Source organism: Bos indicus, chromosome 5 (assembly GCF_029378745.1).
Source record: "Bos indicus isolate NIAB-ARS_2022 breed Sahiwal x Tharparkar chromosome 5, NIAB-ARS_B.indTharparkar_mat_pri_1.0, whole genome shotgun sequence".
Lineage (NCBI taxonomy): Eukaryota > Metazoa > Chordata > Mammalia > Artiodactyla > Bovidae > Bos > Bos indicus.
In genome coordinates this window covers 42,499,198-42,516,292 of record NC_091764.1, presented here as the reverse complement: position 1 = coordinate 42,516,292, position 17,095 = coordinate 42,499,198, and the positions used below count along the sequence as shown (strand labels likewise).

Below are 17,095 nucleotides of genomic sequence, written 5' to 3'. Positions count from 1 at the left end.
GTTACTGACCATTATTCTATCTTTCATATCACTTATTCTTTATTCTGCATTATTAATCTTGCTTTTAGCTCAGTTTTCATCTCAGTAAATTAATTTTCTGACTTTTCTTGGCTCCTCCTTATAGTTTCTAGTCCTTTTTACTGTAATCTGCATTTCTGTCCATATCCTTTCTTAATTTCTTCAATATTTTCATTACCTCCATTTGGATCTAAGTGTCTATTAGATTCAAATGGTGTGTTTCATTGTTCCTTCACGGGTGCCAGAGTCCAGCTCCCCCAGCCAGGGATTCAACCTGAAGAGATGAATGGTGTCGGCAATGAGACAGCCTCTCAATTTTCTTTTGGACTGCCTCTTTATTTCAAGTTTAAGATTCTCTTTTATACTTTTACAAAAACATTATGTCAGAGATTTGACATTTTCAGTTCCCCCTCACCCAGATTTATTATCTCCATAAATCATTGTTGCTCTTCAGAGTTCCTGCTTCAGTGCTTCTCTCAGAATCAGCCTTACCATCTATTGTCTACTTCCTCTAATGTGTCCTATAGTTAACTTGTGATTACATTGTAACTCATGCTACATTCCTCAGTTTACTACTTATCTTCCTAAATCTTGTTTGCCCCTAACATCTTGAGCTCACTCTCTCTTAAAAAGGCTTCTAGCTATAGTGTCTCTAAAAATTCCTAACTTCTATGAGCTATAATAAAATATGCTAACTTTACAACATTCCTTAAATCTTTAACTTCTAACTATATTAATTATTTTTAAGCCTAAATTCAGTAAACTCCTTTGCCATAAACTTTTTCCTCACAAACAGGCTTCAGAAAGCAATCTCTCCCATGGCCTCGAGCTGCAGCCTATGTGCTCATCCTGGAACACTCTTTTGTAAAGTCCTTAAACAAATGTCAATGATTAACTTTATGAATTATTCTCTGAGCACAGCTGCAGAAGGCTTTGTGCCTTCTCATGCTCCTCTCAAGAACAATAAGCACCTTAATATTCCTTTTCAGTCAACTCAGCAAGGAGAGGAAAAAACAAGTCAGAATTACAAGGCCTGACTCCTTCATCCTGGGTTTGTGCCTGTGGAATGAGGAGAGGGTGCCTGGGGCCATGCCTCCATTTTGTCAGTAATGCCTAACGCGGCTCCCGACACAGGGGAATTCTCTTGGTCTATTAACTGAGAGTGGCTCCTCTACTTTGTCATTTTGCTTATAGTTCTCTTGTCAGTTTAGCAGAAACAATCATCTACTGTAGTCTTAAAGGGCTATTTATATGCAGAAGCTTCTCTGTGTAGCTTAAATGGTTTAACATTTTTTTGGTATGAAGGCTATTTTTGGTTTGGAGGCTTGCTGTCTCTTTCTTTAGCCTGTGCTGGCCATTATCCCCTTGATAAGGGGTGTGCAGGTACACAGCTCAAGCAGGCTCCCAGAAAGAGAGAAGCAGTGGTTGGCTCCTGGTCACAGACCCTTACCAGCAGTCTGATCCTACCTCTGGAGTCTGAGATGACAGCAGGGGCTCGTACCTACCCCTGGAGCTTGTTTTGCTGGTGCCTTGCCACCTCAGAGTGAGTGCAGAGAAAGAAGCTCCTGTGGTGGGCCCAGCCCTCTCCTCTCACACCCTTCCAACATTATTGCCCTCCCTCCTTGGTGGGCCCAGGCTTCCTCTCACAACACACCCTAGCCTCCTCAGGCTATCTCCATGCAGCCAACCCCAGTCCTCTTCCTTAGGTCTTACCTCCAAAGCACAAGCCCCTCATTACCTCAGTGATGAGTACCTCAAGCTTGGGAGTGCTGGGCAGCACTGACTGTGCAAGTCTCTCTCTGCTTTGGCTTCAGTGAACCAGTTACTATGCTCTCCTCTGAGGCTCCAAAGCTCCCTCTCTGTCCCTGCTGATCTGCCTGCCAGTGAATGGACTTCCCTTCATGCAGAAAAATTTTCCCTTTCACAGCTCCCTCCCAAGGACACAGGTCCCAGGTCCCATCCTGATTCCTTTCTCCCCTTCTCCTTTTTTTTTTTAAACTTTTTCTTTTGCCCTGCCCAGCGATTTTCTTGCTTTTTTGGAAGTCGGAGGTCTTCTGCCCATGTTCAATAGATGTTCTATGAGAACTCTTCCATTTGCAGATGTATTTTTTATGTATTTATAGGAGAAAATGAGCTCCATAGCCTACTCTTTCACCGTCTTGATCCAGTGTCAAATAGGAGGGCTTTTAAAAGCTCAGGCATATTACTGGGGATCTAGAAGGCCACGTGCTTGTGTAGAACTGTGTGAATGGCCAAGGAAGACCTTGAAGAAACCATAATTCTTCATCTATGGCTGACTCTGAGTCTTTGTTTAAGCATCAAGTGAAAGCCAAGGCAGAATATTACACTTAGAACATATAAGAAGTGCACCAACATACACAAATCTTGGTCAAATTATGTGCTGACCACTAGTTAACAAGGCACAGACTGCAGTGAACCACAAAGAAAAGGAAAAGAGCTTTTACAGAATTACTCCAAGAAAGTCACTAAATCCATAAACAGCAACAACAGCAAATCCTGGAAAAAGCAGAGGATCTGATTTCCAGTGTAACTATATTATATATTTAAAAATTTCCAGCATTCAACAACAACCAAAATTATAAGATATGCAAAGAAACAAGAAAGTATGGTCCATACATAGAAAAAAGCAATCAATAGACTATATCCTTGGTAACTTATAGATATGAAATTTATTTAATATATTCTTCAAATCAGTCACTATTAATACATTTACAAAATAAAGAAGAAATAAACTGTGAAATAAACTATGAAATAACATTTCACCAAATAGAAAAATCAGTAAGATCAAAATTATTAAAAAGAACCAAATAGAAATTCTCAACTTTAAAAGTACAGTAACAAATGAAATATTTGCTAGAGAGGCTTAATAAAACATTTGAGTTGGCAGAAGAAATAATGAGTAAACTTGAAGATGGGTCAAATGAGATTTTCTAGTGTAAGAAACAAAAATAAAAAATAAGAACAAATCATATGAGACATGTGGGATATGATCAAATATAAAAACATATATATATAGATAGATACATAGATAGATAGATAGAAAGTATTTGGAGTACCAGAAGGAAAAGTGAGAAAGGGGCAAAGAATATTTGAAGGAATAATGATTGAAAATTTCCCTAGTTGCCTCAACAAAACTGAATTCCCTTACATGTGTGCAAAAAATGAAGTTTCCAATGTATATAGGACCAAGATCTATATATATGTTATATATAACATACAAAGTTCTTCCAGATATTCTTCAGACTAATCTCTTCTATTGATAACACAAAGAATAAGAACACATTGTTATCTGAAATTTTGGCACAAATATTCATGCAGGGTATTTAATAAGGAACAATTGTTACTAAGCTTTTTTGTTATTAGATGTGACACCAATCTCATTAAGCAAACTTTGTTGGATAAGAGAGATCCAAAGAGAAGAACATATTTTAAAGATACAGAAATTCAATGTAATTGATCTCTGGAGCATTATTACTGAACACAGGCAAAGTACCTGTGTTCTAAGTACAAAAGGACTAATATGCTTGCATTGTTCCTCTTCAACCTTAAGGGTATGGAGAAAGAACAGATATCTATATAAGTACAACCTGTCATATTAATTTCACTGTCTATTTCAAGCCTTAACATGGGTTTCTGAAAGACTCAGATAGAAAAATTGCTCCATTACTCCAACTTCGTCTTTGTCTGGGAAGGTTTCTTGGGCTAAATTTGCTGCACTCCCCTCTAGATATCTCATATCTGCTAGCTATATATAGCACCTATCGAGGTAATGTAAACATATTTTATGTGTTTGTTTCTCCCATTAGACAGTGAAGTTTTCATTTATCTCTCCATCCTTTGGGTCTAATATAGAGTGCAGAATATAGAAGTCATGTGATAAATATCTTATTCATAAACTAATAAACAAATGAATGTGTGAAATACAACTGCTTTAGCCTAGGAAAGCAACAGGAGGAGATTTCTCCACTTAACTTAAAGGAGGCCAATTTTAGTTTAGTGTCAGTTTGGAGGAAAATATTTGTCATTATTGACTAAGTACTGGGATATTCTCCTTTGCTATTGATGTATATTAAATTTAAATAATTAAAGAAAATGTAACAAATGACAAACCTCAAGGATTAATAGTGCTAGAACATACCTTATGCTCAACAAATATGTGGCGGTTAACTGGCAAGGTAGGTTTAAGTCAGAAATAACTAATCTGTTTGCTTTGATAACTTGGGTTTCTTTAATGACTGAATCATACTTTTTCATTTCCTTCAGTCTTCATCTAAATAGCAGTTAAGATGTTCAAACACACGAAGCAAAAAAACAACTAATTATGTAACACCTTGCTGACACAACTAAAATGCATATTTTTCTCTTTGTGTTAAAAAAGGGTTGAGGAGAGTGAGAACAAGATGGAGGAGGAGTAGGTGGACGTGGAGTACATCTCTCTCCACGGATACATCAGGAATACACCTTCAGACACAGAAGTGCATGCAGAACACAAGCTGAGAGTGGACAGGAGTACCTGACCAGTACCTGACCAGAAAAGAATATATAGAACCATACAAAACACGGTAGGATGAAGGAACTAGGGGGAAAACAAGGAGTGTTAGTAAAACTGGACCTGTCCACGGTGGGTGGGAGTACTGAAGCAGGGGTCCGATCCTCACATCAAGGCAATTTTCTGAATCAGAGGAGAAACATTCAAGGCTGAGAGTGAAACAGCTGATTTGTGGCAGCCTAAATGGGATGAGAATCAGACAGTCCTTAACACAGCCATTCATACTCTGGACAGGGACTCTGGTCCCCTGGAAGGCACAGCAGCTGGGAGCTGGAGTTTAGGGATTGTGGAGCAATCCCAGTGGAAGGGCTGCTGTTGACTGTGGAGAGACTGTGAGGGGATGTGAGAGAGGAGATTGTGGTGGGAAATGCCAGTGGAGGAATGCCAGACAGCCATGGAAGCAGGGTGATACTGCTGAGTCACCTGTAGGGGATGCAGCCATCACCATAGCCTCTCTCTCCCCACACGCCAGCATCAGCAGCCGAATGATAGAGAGTGTGGCCCAAACACCTGATGCACTGACCTAGAGCATAGGACCCCACCCAGGGTGCTCTGTTAAGTGATTGATATGCAAACTACAGAGTAGGACCCACCCAGGGTGCCCCTTTAAGTGCCTCATGTGCCGATCTACAGGGTAGGACCCCAGCCAGGGCAGTCTCTCTATACCTGATGCACCGAACAACAGAGAAGGACCCCAGCAAGGGAGCCCTTTAAGTGCCTGAATGGGCAGAGCTATGGATAAAGACTGGCCAAAGAGGCCTTCTAATCGCCAATTACAAGAGGCTCATAAAAAAAGACTCTGATAGGGCCATAACTTCTGTGGCAGACGCAGTCCATGTCCCTGCACAATTGGCACCACCAGGGTCCCCACAAGCCAAGCAGTGGTGCGATCTTCATGTTCAACTCTTACTGGGGCAGAGCTGCTACAGGCAAAAAAAAGTCTTGTGTCTGTGCATGCAGGGTTGCTTCGACCATGTCCGATGCTTTGCAACCCTGTAGACTGTGTCCTGCCAGCCTTCTCCATCAGGGAGGTGGTTCTCCAGGCAAGAATACTGGAATTGTATTGGCCAATACTGGTTGCCATACCCTTCTAGAGCACTATATTTCCTACTGCCCTAGCCACCAACTCCCCTGAGTAACTGGTGCTGCCAGAACCCCTGAAACCCAAGCAGCTGCACCACCTCCACACCTGGCTCTCACAGGGGCAAACCCAAGCCCTCCAGGGCAGCCTCAGGAGCAAATTCCAGTAAATCACCTACATGTAGAGGTGGAAATAAAACCACAAATGAAACCCAGGGGCAGTGCGGCTAAGGAAGAAGACTCAAAACCTTCCTACCAGCTGTACAAGCTACAGATTAAATCCACACGATCAACTAGGAATCAATAGTAGAATACCTGAAGCAGAAGAATAAATCAGTGAGCTGGAAGATAAAACGGTGGAAATAACTTCTGAAGAGCAGGATAAGGTAAAAAGAATGAAAAGAACTGAGTCTCAGAGACCTCTGGGACAATATCAAATGCACCAACATTCAAATTATAGGGGTCAGCAGCATCAGAAGAAGAGAAAAAGAAAGGGTATGATAAAATTTATATTTGAAAATTTCCCCAACATGGAAAAGGAAATAGTCAATCAAGTCCAAGAGGCACAATAAGTCCCATATAGGATAAACCTAAGGAGAAACATGCTAAGACACACAGTAATCAAAAAAACAAAGACTAAACACAAAGAAAGAATATTAAAAGCAGGAAGGGAGAAGCAACAAGTAACATACAAGGGAAACCCTATATGCTTAACAGCTGATCTTTTAGCAGAAACTCTGCAGCCCAGAAGGGAATGGCAGGATATATTTAAAGCACTGAAAGGGAAAAATCTACAGCCAAGATTACTATACCTGGAAAGGATCTTATTCAAAATTGATGGAGAAATCAAAAGCTTTTCAGACAAGCAAAAGTTAAGAGAATTCAGTACCACCAAACCAGCTTTACAACAAATGTTAAAGGGAATTATATAGTCAAGAAATACAAGAGAAAGAAAAAGATCTCTACAATCAACCCCAAGCAATTAAGAAAATGGCAATACGAACATACATACCAATAATTACTTTAAATGTAAATGGATTAAATGTTCTAACCAAAAGACACAGACTGGCTGAATGGATACAAAAACAAGACCCATATATATGCTGTCTACAAGAAACCTACTTCAGACCTAAGATGCTCAACATTGCTCATTATTAGAGAAAACCAAATCAAAACTACAATGAGATATCACCTCACACTGGTCAGAATGGCCATAATCAAAAAGTCTTCAAACAATAAATGCTGGAGAGGGTGTGGAGAAAAGGGAATGCTCTTATGGGCATGTAAATTTGATACAACCACTGTGGAATATAGTATGGAAATTCCTTAAAAAACTAGAAATAAAACCACCATCAGTTCAGTTCAGTCTCTCAGTCGTGTCTGACTCTTTGTGATCCCATGAATTGCAGCACGCCAGGCCCCCTGTCCATCACCAACTCCCGGAGTTCACTCAAACTCATGTCCATAGAGTCGGTGATGCCATCCAGCCATCTCATCCTCTGTCGTCCCCTTCTCCTGCCCTCAATCCCCGTCCAGCATCAGAGTCTTTTCCAGTGATTCAACTCTTTGCACGAGGTGGCCAAAGTATTGGAGTTTCAGCTTCAGCATCAGTCCCTCCAAAGAACACCCAGGACTGATCTCCTTTAGAATGGACTGGTTGGCTCTCCTTGCAGTCCAAGGGACTCTCAAGAGTCTTCTCCAACACCACAGTTCAAAAGCATCAATTCTTCAGCACTCAGTTTTCTTCACAGTCCAAATCTCACATCCATACAGGATCACTGGAAAAACCATAGCCTTGACTAGATGAACCTTTGTTGGCAAAGTAATGTCTCTGCTTTTGAATATGCTATCTAAGTTGGTCATAACTTTCCTTCCAAGGAGTAAGAGTCTTTTAATTTCATGGCTGCAGTCACCATCTGCAGTGATTTTGGAGCCTGGAAAAATAAAGTCAGCCACTGTTTCCACTGTTTCGCCATCTATTTCCCAGGAAGTGATGGGACCAGATGCCATGATCTTCGTTTTCTGAATGTTGAGCTTTAAGCCAACTTTTTCACTCTCCTCTTTCATTTTCATCAAGAGGCTTTTTAGTTCCTCTTCACTTTCTGCCATAACGGTGGTATCATCTGCATATCTGAGGTTATTGATATTTCTCCCAGCAATCTTGATTCCAGCTTGTGCTTCTTTCAGCCCAGAGTTTCTCATGATGTACTCTGCGTAGAAGTTAAATAAGCAGGGGGACAGTATACAGCCTTGATGTACTCCTTTTTCTATTTGGAACCAGTCTGTTGTTCCATGTCCAGTTCTAATTGTTGCTTCCTGACCTGCATATAGGTTTCTCAAGAGACAGGTCAGATGGTCTGGTATTCCCATCTCCCAGCAATCCCACTCCTAGGCATATACTCTGAGGAAACCAAAATTGAAGAAGACACATGTATCCCATTGTTCATTGCAGCACTATTTACAATAGCTAGAACATGGAAGCAATCTAGATATCCATTGACAGACGAATGGATAAAGAAGTTGTGGTACATATACACAATGGAATATTACCCAGCCATAAAAAGGAACCCATTTGAGTCAGTTCTAATGAGGTGGATGAACCTAGAACCTATTATACAGAGTGAAGTAAGTCAGAAATAGAAAGATAAATATTGTAGTCTAATGCATATATATGGAATCTAGAAAAATCATACTGAAGAATTTATTTACAGGGCAACAATGGAGAAAGAGACATAGAGAATAGACTTATGGACATGGGGAGAGGGGAGGAGAGGGTGAGATGTATGGAAAGAGTAACATGGAAACATATTACCATATGTAAAATAGATAGCCAATGGGAATTTGCTGTATAGCTCAGGAAACTCAAACAGGGGCTCTGTATCAACCTAGAGGGGTGGGATGGGGAGGGAGATGGGAGGGAGGTTCAAAAGGGAGGGGTTATATGTATACCTATCACTGATTCATGTTGAGGTTTGGCAGAAAACAATAAAGTTCTGTAAAGCAATTATCCTTCAATAAAAAATGAACTAATTAAAAAAAAGGGTTGAGGAGAATGTTAGTAGGAAGGCAAAACATAAAGGCTGAAGCTCAAGGAAAAATAAACATATCCATATTGGATGTTTTTTAAATAAGAAAATGTTTCATAGGCAAGAATTTTAAATCAACAAAGTAGATTCAAATGACCATGTGATTTGAAGAGAAATATTATTTAATCTCAAAAACCAATCTTCTCAATAAGTTTAAAGATTCTTATTTATATTGGTAACTTTTGGCAATTATCTTTTGTAAAAATCCATATTTTAAAAGCATAATTGTACTTATTCCAGAAAAATATAAAGTAAAATTCCTCTTACCTCATATACATTGAACTGTGATTGCCCTCTAGAAAGTTCCCTGTAGCTTGTTGTAAATTCCCCAATGAAATCATGACTATAATTAAGGAGGAAATACATATAGTATTAGCTTTCAGACATTTGTTAATTTTATATTAAAACTTTAAATATATATTCTTATCATGAAAAAATTCTTGATATTACTATGAAAATAATACTAATATGATAATTTAAAACACATTGATACTTTGTTATGTATATCCCAAATTAAATTTTGTTAGTATTCAAAAATATTTCATTTATCACACCAATGTTAATATTTCAAATAGGTTTATTAGTGTCAATAACTCATATTTCAAAAGCATTTTGTCTATGCTATCCTAATGATTAACCATTAACTAGGATGAAATTTTAAGACACACAAAATTTATTACCATACATATCAATAATCACGAATATACAAAATCTTCAAACCTTCCAATGACCAGTATGTAATAGATCACTATTTTAAAAAGGGAATCCCACGTTGACATGGAATGTCAGGTAGTTAGAATAAGAAAAATGAGTCCAGAATGGCGGTGGCTAAAAGACAAGGAAGGGTAAAGCCCGCGAAAATAGAACAAAGGAAGGTCTGAGGACCGGAGTGAGGAGCTCAGGTAAAACAAACAGGATTCCTGGCTAGCCCAATTTACATAGGGCAGGCCCAGATGGAGGAGAAAAGCCATATAAAAAGAGGAGCCAAAATTGGGCTGGGCGCCTCTTTTCTCTTCGTGTCTTTTGGGTTGGCATGTCCTCACACCTTGAGGATGTATTTTCCTTTACTTTCTAAGTAAAACTGAGCAGTAACACTGGTCCATCTGAGGGCTGTAACACTGGTCCATCACTTCAGGTTTTTGTTGTGACGAGACAGACCTGAGGAAATTACACACTCCCCTGACAGAAAATAGTCACTAAGCTTTATACTAATAATTTTAAAGTACATTGATAATACCAAACATGGTTAATCTGAACTTTACCATAAAGCAATCATCACTGCTTTCTCAGAAAGTAGAACTTTTACAAGTGCCTTCTCAATTTAGACATGGAAGGGTAAAGATTGAGAAAGCATATGTTTGTTTTCACTATAAAATACTTAACAATGTAATTACTGAGCTTGATTTATGCAACTGTAAAAGAAGTGTTATGCATTCGGCAGATTAGAGTGGATGTGTAAGGTTGCAAAGAGTCAAACACAACTGAGCAGCTAACACACACACACACTAATTTTATGGTCAAAACTAGGTTGAACACACACAGAACACACAGTGAGACATAAACACAAAATGCTGGTATTTGGTGCAATGCTGAAGTGTAATAGATTAGAGGAGGAAGATAAAAGATTGTAGGAGCTGAATTAGTATAACAAAAAGGGATATTGCTGTTATTTGTGTGATAGAATTTAAACTCGGCCCATTTGCTTGCAAATATGAGGTGTTACCACAAAAACAGATATTTCCCCCAAAATCCAGGCAGGTTTTTGCTTAACTCTGCGTCATTAAAATCCATAGATCTGATAACCAGTAACAAGCAATAAGCAAATTGTTGCTAGCCAACCACAACTGATTTTTAAAGTTGGGATTTCAAAGAAAAAAAAACTAGTGGTCATTAAGTAGTGTTTTTGCAATAAATTTTTAAAAATTAGGATGTAAGATACAACTCATCTAGATATCCGGTTTCCCAGTTCTCCCATATTTTAAACATCTTGTACATTTATGACAATAATCTATATAGGGCATTTCTCTTTATCCCAGTATCACCGTGACCTCTTCTACAGTTGTTTTAAAAGCAGATGTACACACATGAAATTAGTAAATGAAAAGAGGATTGAAGACCATACTTAAAATACATTTGTATTTGTGAATCCAAAACCCTCAGTATTTGCTCTTTCAATTTATATGGGGAAAATTACAAAACAGTAATTTCATGCTACATATTTCTTATAAATAAAATAAATCTCTTTGACTTTCAGAAGTGCAAGCTTATAACCATGGTATCTTTATAGAAATCTCTGAGACTCTGCTTAGAATCTATTCTCTTCATTGCTGTGTGTGTTTTGATATCTTAGGTAATGGTCACCAAGAAAAGGTTCTATTAAAGCACTTCAAACGCAATATTTTATATTGGTTAAGTGTGGACAAGCTTCGTATACCAGAGCTCACCACACTAGTCATAAACACAAGGCAGTGAGTGGCGACAGCAATATAACAGCCAAGCCTAGACATAAGGTGCTTTGTCTCAAAAATACATCTCAAGAATCTAGGTGCATAAGTGAATAATTCTCGGGTCAGTTTTGTTACAGATCTCTTGAAATGAATGAGAATATTTAGTTTCCTTTGTGAACTTCTGTAATCCAAATACTGTATATTAAATCATAAATAAGTACTTTAAAGAAAGTATTGAAAGTGCTCTTCACTGATTTATTCTTATCTTTTCCCCTATCATTAATTATTACTGGATTTTACTAAGATTAAAAGAAAGAAAAGTAATTTATTTTAATATTTTATCTGTTCATAGTTGTCAATACAAAAATATTGAAATAATTCTCACTACACAGAGGAATATGATGAAAAGTTCTCTGATAATATGTTACAATCAACAGTTTCCCTGAGATTCAATAATACTGCTTTGATATTTCTTGTTAGTTTAGTTCTAACTAAAATAATTATTCTGTGTTATAAGTCTCAAAGTTCTCTGCATTTACAAAATAAAGTTTACTCCACGGTGGTTGATCTGATTTGTGTCCATTTACATTTCTAATTTTTTTCAAAATTTTTTATAATTGAAATATATTATTTAAAATCTGAAGAAATAAACAGATATTGAGAACAAATTGATTAATATTATAGGTAGTACGTCAACTCTCAAAATGTCTAAACTGATTGATTTTTGAATAAAGTTTGAATATTATAAGTATTTCTATACTCTATTAATAGTGGAAAAGGAGTATTTTGCATATTTATATTTACATCTGAAATCTGTAAGACAGTCCCTACTTAACAAAGTGTCCATCTTTCCCATTTTTGACATCTTCTTTTACTTACCTTTTACACTACTGCTTAAGTATTATCTCCTCTAAGAAATCTCTCCTCCTTTATGTGCTTTCTGTTTTTTTTTTTTTTTTTAATTTTATTTTATTTTTAAACTTTACATAATTGTATTAGTTTTGCCAAATATCAAAATGAATCTGCCACACACTTCCTATATTGTATAATAGCTGTTGTTTAAAAATCTCCCCTTCTAGTTTTTATAACATACTCAAAGTTATGAAAGCTGAGTGACTTTCCCTGGTGGTCTTGAAGCTAAGACTTTCTGTTCCCAGTGTAGGAGGCCCTGGTTCGATCCCTGGTTGGGGAACTAGAACATACATGCCACAAAGAGTCCAGTGTCACAACTAAAGATCCAACAAGTTGCAACTAAAAAAAAGATCCTAAATGCCACAATGAAGATCAAAGATCACAAAACAGACAAATAAATAAAAAGAAAAGGAAAGATGTTAATTTCATCTCCATATTCTCAGCATCTACTTCAGTGCCTGGTAACCCATAGGCATTATTGAATGTTGCAAATATATTCAAGGCAATGTCACAATCATACTGTAATCTTACCTTACCAGTAATATTAACAGTTTTGCTTCACGTGAATTATCGTTAGTACAAAAGAATGGGACAAATGTTGAGCATATTAGCCACTCCTACTCTATTCCTTTGAAACAACTCTCTCTGAGGGTAACTGATAACTGTTATTTTCCCATAAAAATGCACCCACATTATCACACAAAAGATATAAAAAAAGAGACAGAATATTGCCTTTTCTAGGCATTTCCAATGGTTTTCCTGAAGGAAATCCTACTTTAGGCACAATGGATGATGCCTATTTTCCTTGCAATCATTAAATTAATATTCCATATATGTAGAAACAGCAAATACATACTGAATCTATCTTACCCTTTTCTATCATCATGTTGTCTTGAGTAAGTCACTTTGGGATCTTTATGTATTCATCTAAAAATTGGAGGCAATGACTATTTACTGTTTTGAAAATAAATCTAGATAATTCATTTGATTTTTTTTCTGTGAAAGGCACATAATTCCTTATACAAGTCATTATTAAAATTTTTTTTTTCTGATTTTTAAGTAATATGACTCTAGATACCTATATGGGTCTTAAAGAAGCTTTAATCAAAATAATATCTGAAGATGTAACAGGCTTATGAATTGATATTTGGAAGTCAGAATTATAAGATCTCTATTCATATCTTTTTATTGAAGTACACATTTTTAAGAGTGTTTTTTTTTTAAATTTCCTCAGGAAATATTTATTAAGCATCTACTACGTATCTACCATGTATTAGATGTTGAGATGTATTAGATGATAAGATGAAGCATAAGACAGATCCAGACTGACAACATGTTTGCTATCTAAATGGGGGATAAGTTTCCTTCTTTTTTCTTTTTTACTGTTCCTTGTTAATTAAGCAAAAGTGTACCACAATTTCTCAATAGCTATATTTAAGAATAATTTATATTATTTTTACTGTAGGAGAAGAGCAGCAGTGGTTTTTTTTTTTTCCCAGAGGTGACTGAAGTCAAGACATTAATTCCATAATTGTAGGTAAAATGTATCATGAGAATTTTGATTTCCCATGATCATCACAAAAGTCCAGCTAACAACGTACCAGTTGTCCTTGATTTTGCTTTTATTTCTTTACTTTTCTTTCCAGACAAAACTTTGACTTTAACATAACTTTTCAGCATTTAGGAACATTTTTATCCATGCCATAACACTACCCTTCCTTTATTCTTAAAATTTCAATAAAATCAAGTCTTTTTTATCCTTTTAATTTCCTTAAGTCCTGAAAAAAAGTTAGTTTCCTTTAAAAAGTTCAGAAATATGCTTTTAAATATTATTCAATTATGAGTTGGTCTAAATTTAAATTTAAAGAACTATCTTGGTTCTTCCTCAGTAAACAGAGATTGTAAGCACATTCTGAAAAACTAATTGTTTTTCCTGGTTTGCTTTTACTGGTAGAAATGATCACATATAACATATAAATGAAAGTGTTTAATGTAGAAGTTATTTATCTCTATTTTTACTGAAATTTTCAGTAATTTCAAAAAGTTTACATTTTCTTTACCCCTCTGTAGATTACAGCTACATTTCTGAGCCTCCAAGAAAGAAAGTTGTATAATTACTCTCAAATGTTAACAATTTATAGGAGAAATAGGCTAATTTTATCAGTCTGATTCACACCTGTTCCTTGATCCATTTCTAATACAGACAGAATTTTTAAAAGATATAAATACTATATATATAATAAGCTAAAAAAAGTGTTTAGTCAGTAGAAAACTATGAATTATTGATACAGTTTTTAATAAATATGTATATATAATACAGATAATTCAAATCTGAAAGTAGTCATCCAAATTGCCTAGAATATTTATCTCAAATAAAACCAAGCAATTTACAAAATTTACTTTTATTTTGTGCTGTTTAGGTCAGGCATTGTCAGCAAAAAAAATGTACATGTTATAAATTTAGAAAATTATCATCCCACTTTGATGAAATTTCACAAACTGACAGTTTACTGTAATCCTTAACACAGATCTCATATGGCAGCTCAGAACTTGCACATTTGAAAGAGTTTCAGCTTCAGAAAGTCTTGTGCTTATTGTTATATCTATATTACTTTCCTACACTACTTATGGAGAAACAAACTAGGTATTTTAGGAGACTTTAATAATTCTTTCTATGTTCAGAGCAGTGTCATTTTATGATAATGGTTTTAACAGCCTAAATATCTTCAAAATATTCAAATATGGAAATGACATATCTCACAAAAATTCTTTGGCTAGATGCTTGAATAAGTTAATATATTTTTAACAATATAAGACTCCAGAAGACTGTGAAGCAAAATATCAGAATATCTGAGTTTTCAAGAAACACAGATCTAAGATATTAAGCAACATAAAAAGTACCAAGTGTACTTATGCTTACATATATTATCCATTTATAGAAGTCCTTCTTCTTTAGCGATAAGCACAGTGGGAACCTTGTCCTTGGAACCTATCCTAAAAATCTGTGAATTTCTTAGTGGAAAGCAAAGAACTATCCATGGAACTAAAAAAGAATAGTGTTTGCCTATCGATTTTACCTTTGAGTTCTACTGACTCTAGGCAAATCATTAAGCTTCCTAGTAAAATTTTTTCACCACTCAAAATCATAAAATATATTTTCTCATCCACATTAACGGAGAAGGCAATGACAACCCACTCCAGTACTCTCGCCTGGGAAATCCCATGGACGGAGGAGCCTGGTGGGCTACAGTCCATGGGGTCACGAGGAGTCAGACACGACTGAGCAACTGCACTTTCACTTTTCACTTTCATGCACTGCAGAAGGAAATGGCAACCCACTCCTGTATTCTTGCCTGGAGAATCCCAGGGAGGGAGGAGCCTGGTGGGCTGTCACCTATGGGGTCACACAGAGTCCGATATGACTGATGCTACTTAGCAGCAGCAGCAGCAGCATCCACATTAAAAAAAGTTGAATTGATTAACGTGAGTGGTTTTGAACAGAACACCAGAAATATATTTTGGGTTCTTGGAAGAATGGTATTATCTTAAAAAATAGCCATATGTGTACAGTTTCAATATATTAATTTGAGGTTAAATATAAATTTATAATACCTATAATCCATTTGCTTGTTTAAACTGTGCTGAAATATATACAAATATACTAGCATGTAATCTAAAGTGGTAATACATATATGGCCAACTCTTTCTACATATTAAATATTTTATTCTATATAGTTAGTAAAACAATTGAGATGGCTATGTACAATTGCTTGGAATTTCAAAATTTAAAACTCTTATACTTGAATAATAATGAACTGGGATTATCAAACTATTCTGTCAGAGAAATTTATACAACAAAAAGACCACACCACAACATTCTTTCTTTCCCATTCTTAGTCCGTCTCTATTTTCTTTCTCTCTCTTTCTGACTAACCAGTTGCAATGGAATATTAAAATTATTACAAAATAAATGTACTTGGCAAATCTATAGAGTGAACTTCTCACTGGCTGAATTTTAATAAACTGTTTTTACAGGACTTACTTACTGCTGTTTAATTTCATGTGTATTTGGAACACTAATTGATGATTGACAAGCACAGAGCTACACAACACATGTTGTTAACACATAATCTCAAATTATTTTGGTGTTTAGAATCACAGAGAAAATAGTAGGTAACCATTACATACCAATAATCATCATATTGTATAAAGGACCAGCATCATTATTAACAAAAAGTCTTCATCACGTACAACTAGAAGTTTCATTTAACTGAAAGTTCTTTATAGCCAAAAAGGAACTGGCTTTAAATTTTCTCCCAAAGCATTCATGAAGCAATCACATATATTTACATTGCTTCAAACAAATTTTTAAAGTATAAGGTTCTCCAATTTATACCTTTAATTTATATTTAAACATCTCTCCAATTCCCTAGTCTCATATTTCTAATAGCCTGTTGCATGTCTCCACTGTGGACCACAATTTTGAAAAGAGGAAGTGGGGGTTGGAAAGAGAAAAGGAAATACATTGAATGCCAAAATCTGTGTGTTAAGCAATACATTTTTGAGAGAGATAAAGAGAAGCAGGGTAAAATGTAGTTACTGTAGTAGTAGTGAGGGTCACTCAGTTGTGTCTGACTCTTTGCAACCCTATGGACTATACAGTTCATGGAATTCTCCAGGCCAGAATACTAGAGTCCCTTCTGTGGATCTTCCCAACCCAGGGATCAAACCTAAGTCTCCCTCATTGCACATGGATTCTTTACCAGCTAAGCCACAAGGGAAGCCCAATAATACTGGAGTGGGTATCCTATCCCTTCTTCAGGGGATCTTCCTGACCCAGGAGTTGAACGAGGGTCTCCTGCATTGCAGGCAGATTCTTTACCAACTGAGCTATCAGGGAAGCCTAAGTATTTATTTTTGTAATATAGAATTCCATCTCTTGGATCTTCCCAAGCTCATCTGAAGCAACCAGATTTTTCTGG

At 36.3% G+C, this 17,095-nt stretch overlaps 1 protein-coding gene across 2 annotated transcripts in view; it reads right to left on the bottom strand.

Annotated features, from left to right (window-relative positions):
* Window positions 1-17,095, bottom strand: part of CPNE8 (copine 8) — a 280,044-nt gene that overhangs the window by 80,136 nt on the left and 182,813 nt on the right. For both annotated transcript variants that reach the window (XM_019960805.2, XM_070789278.1), the window contains one exon: window positions 9,022-9,097. In XM_019960805.2, the coding sequence (XP_019816364.1) occupies window positions 9,022-9,097 (76 nt within the window). The remainder of the gene's footprint in view (window positions 1-9,021; window positions 9,098-17,095) is intronic.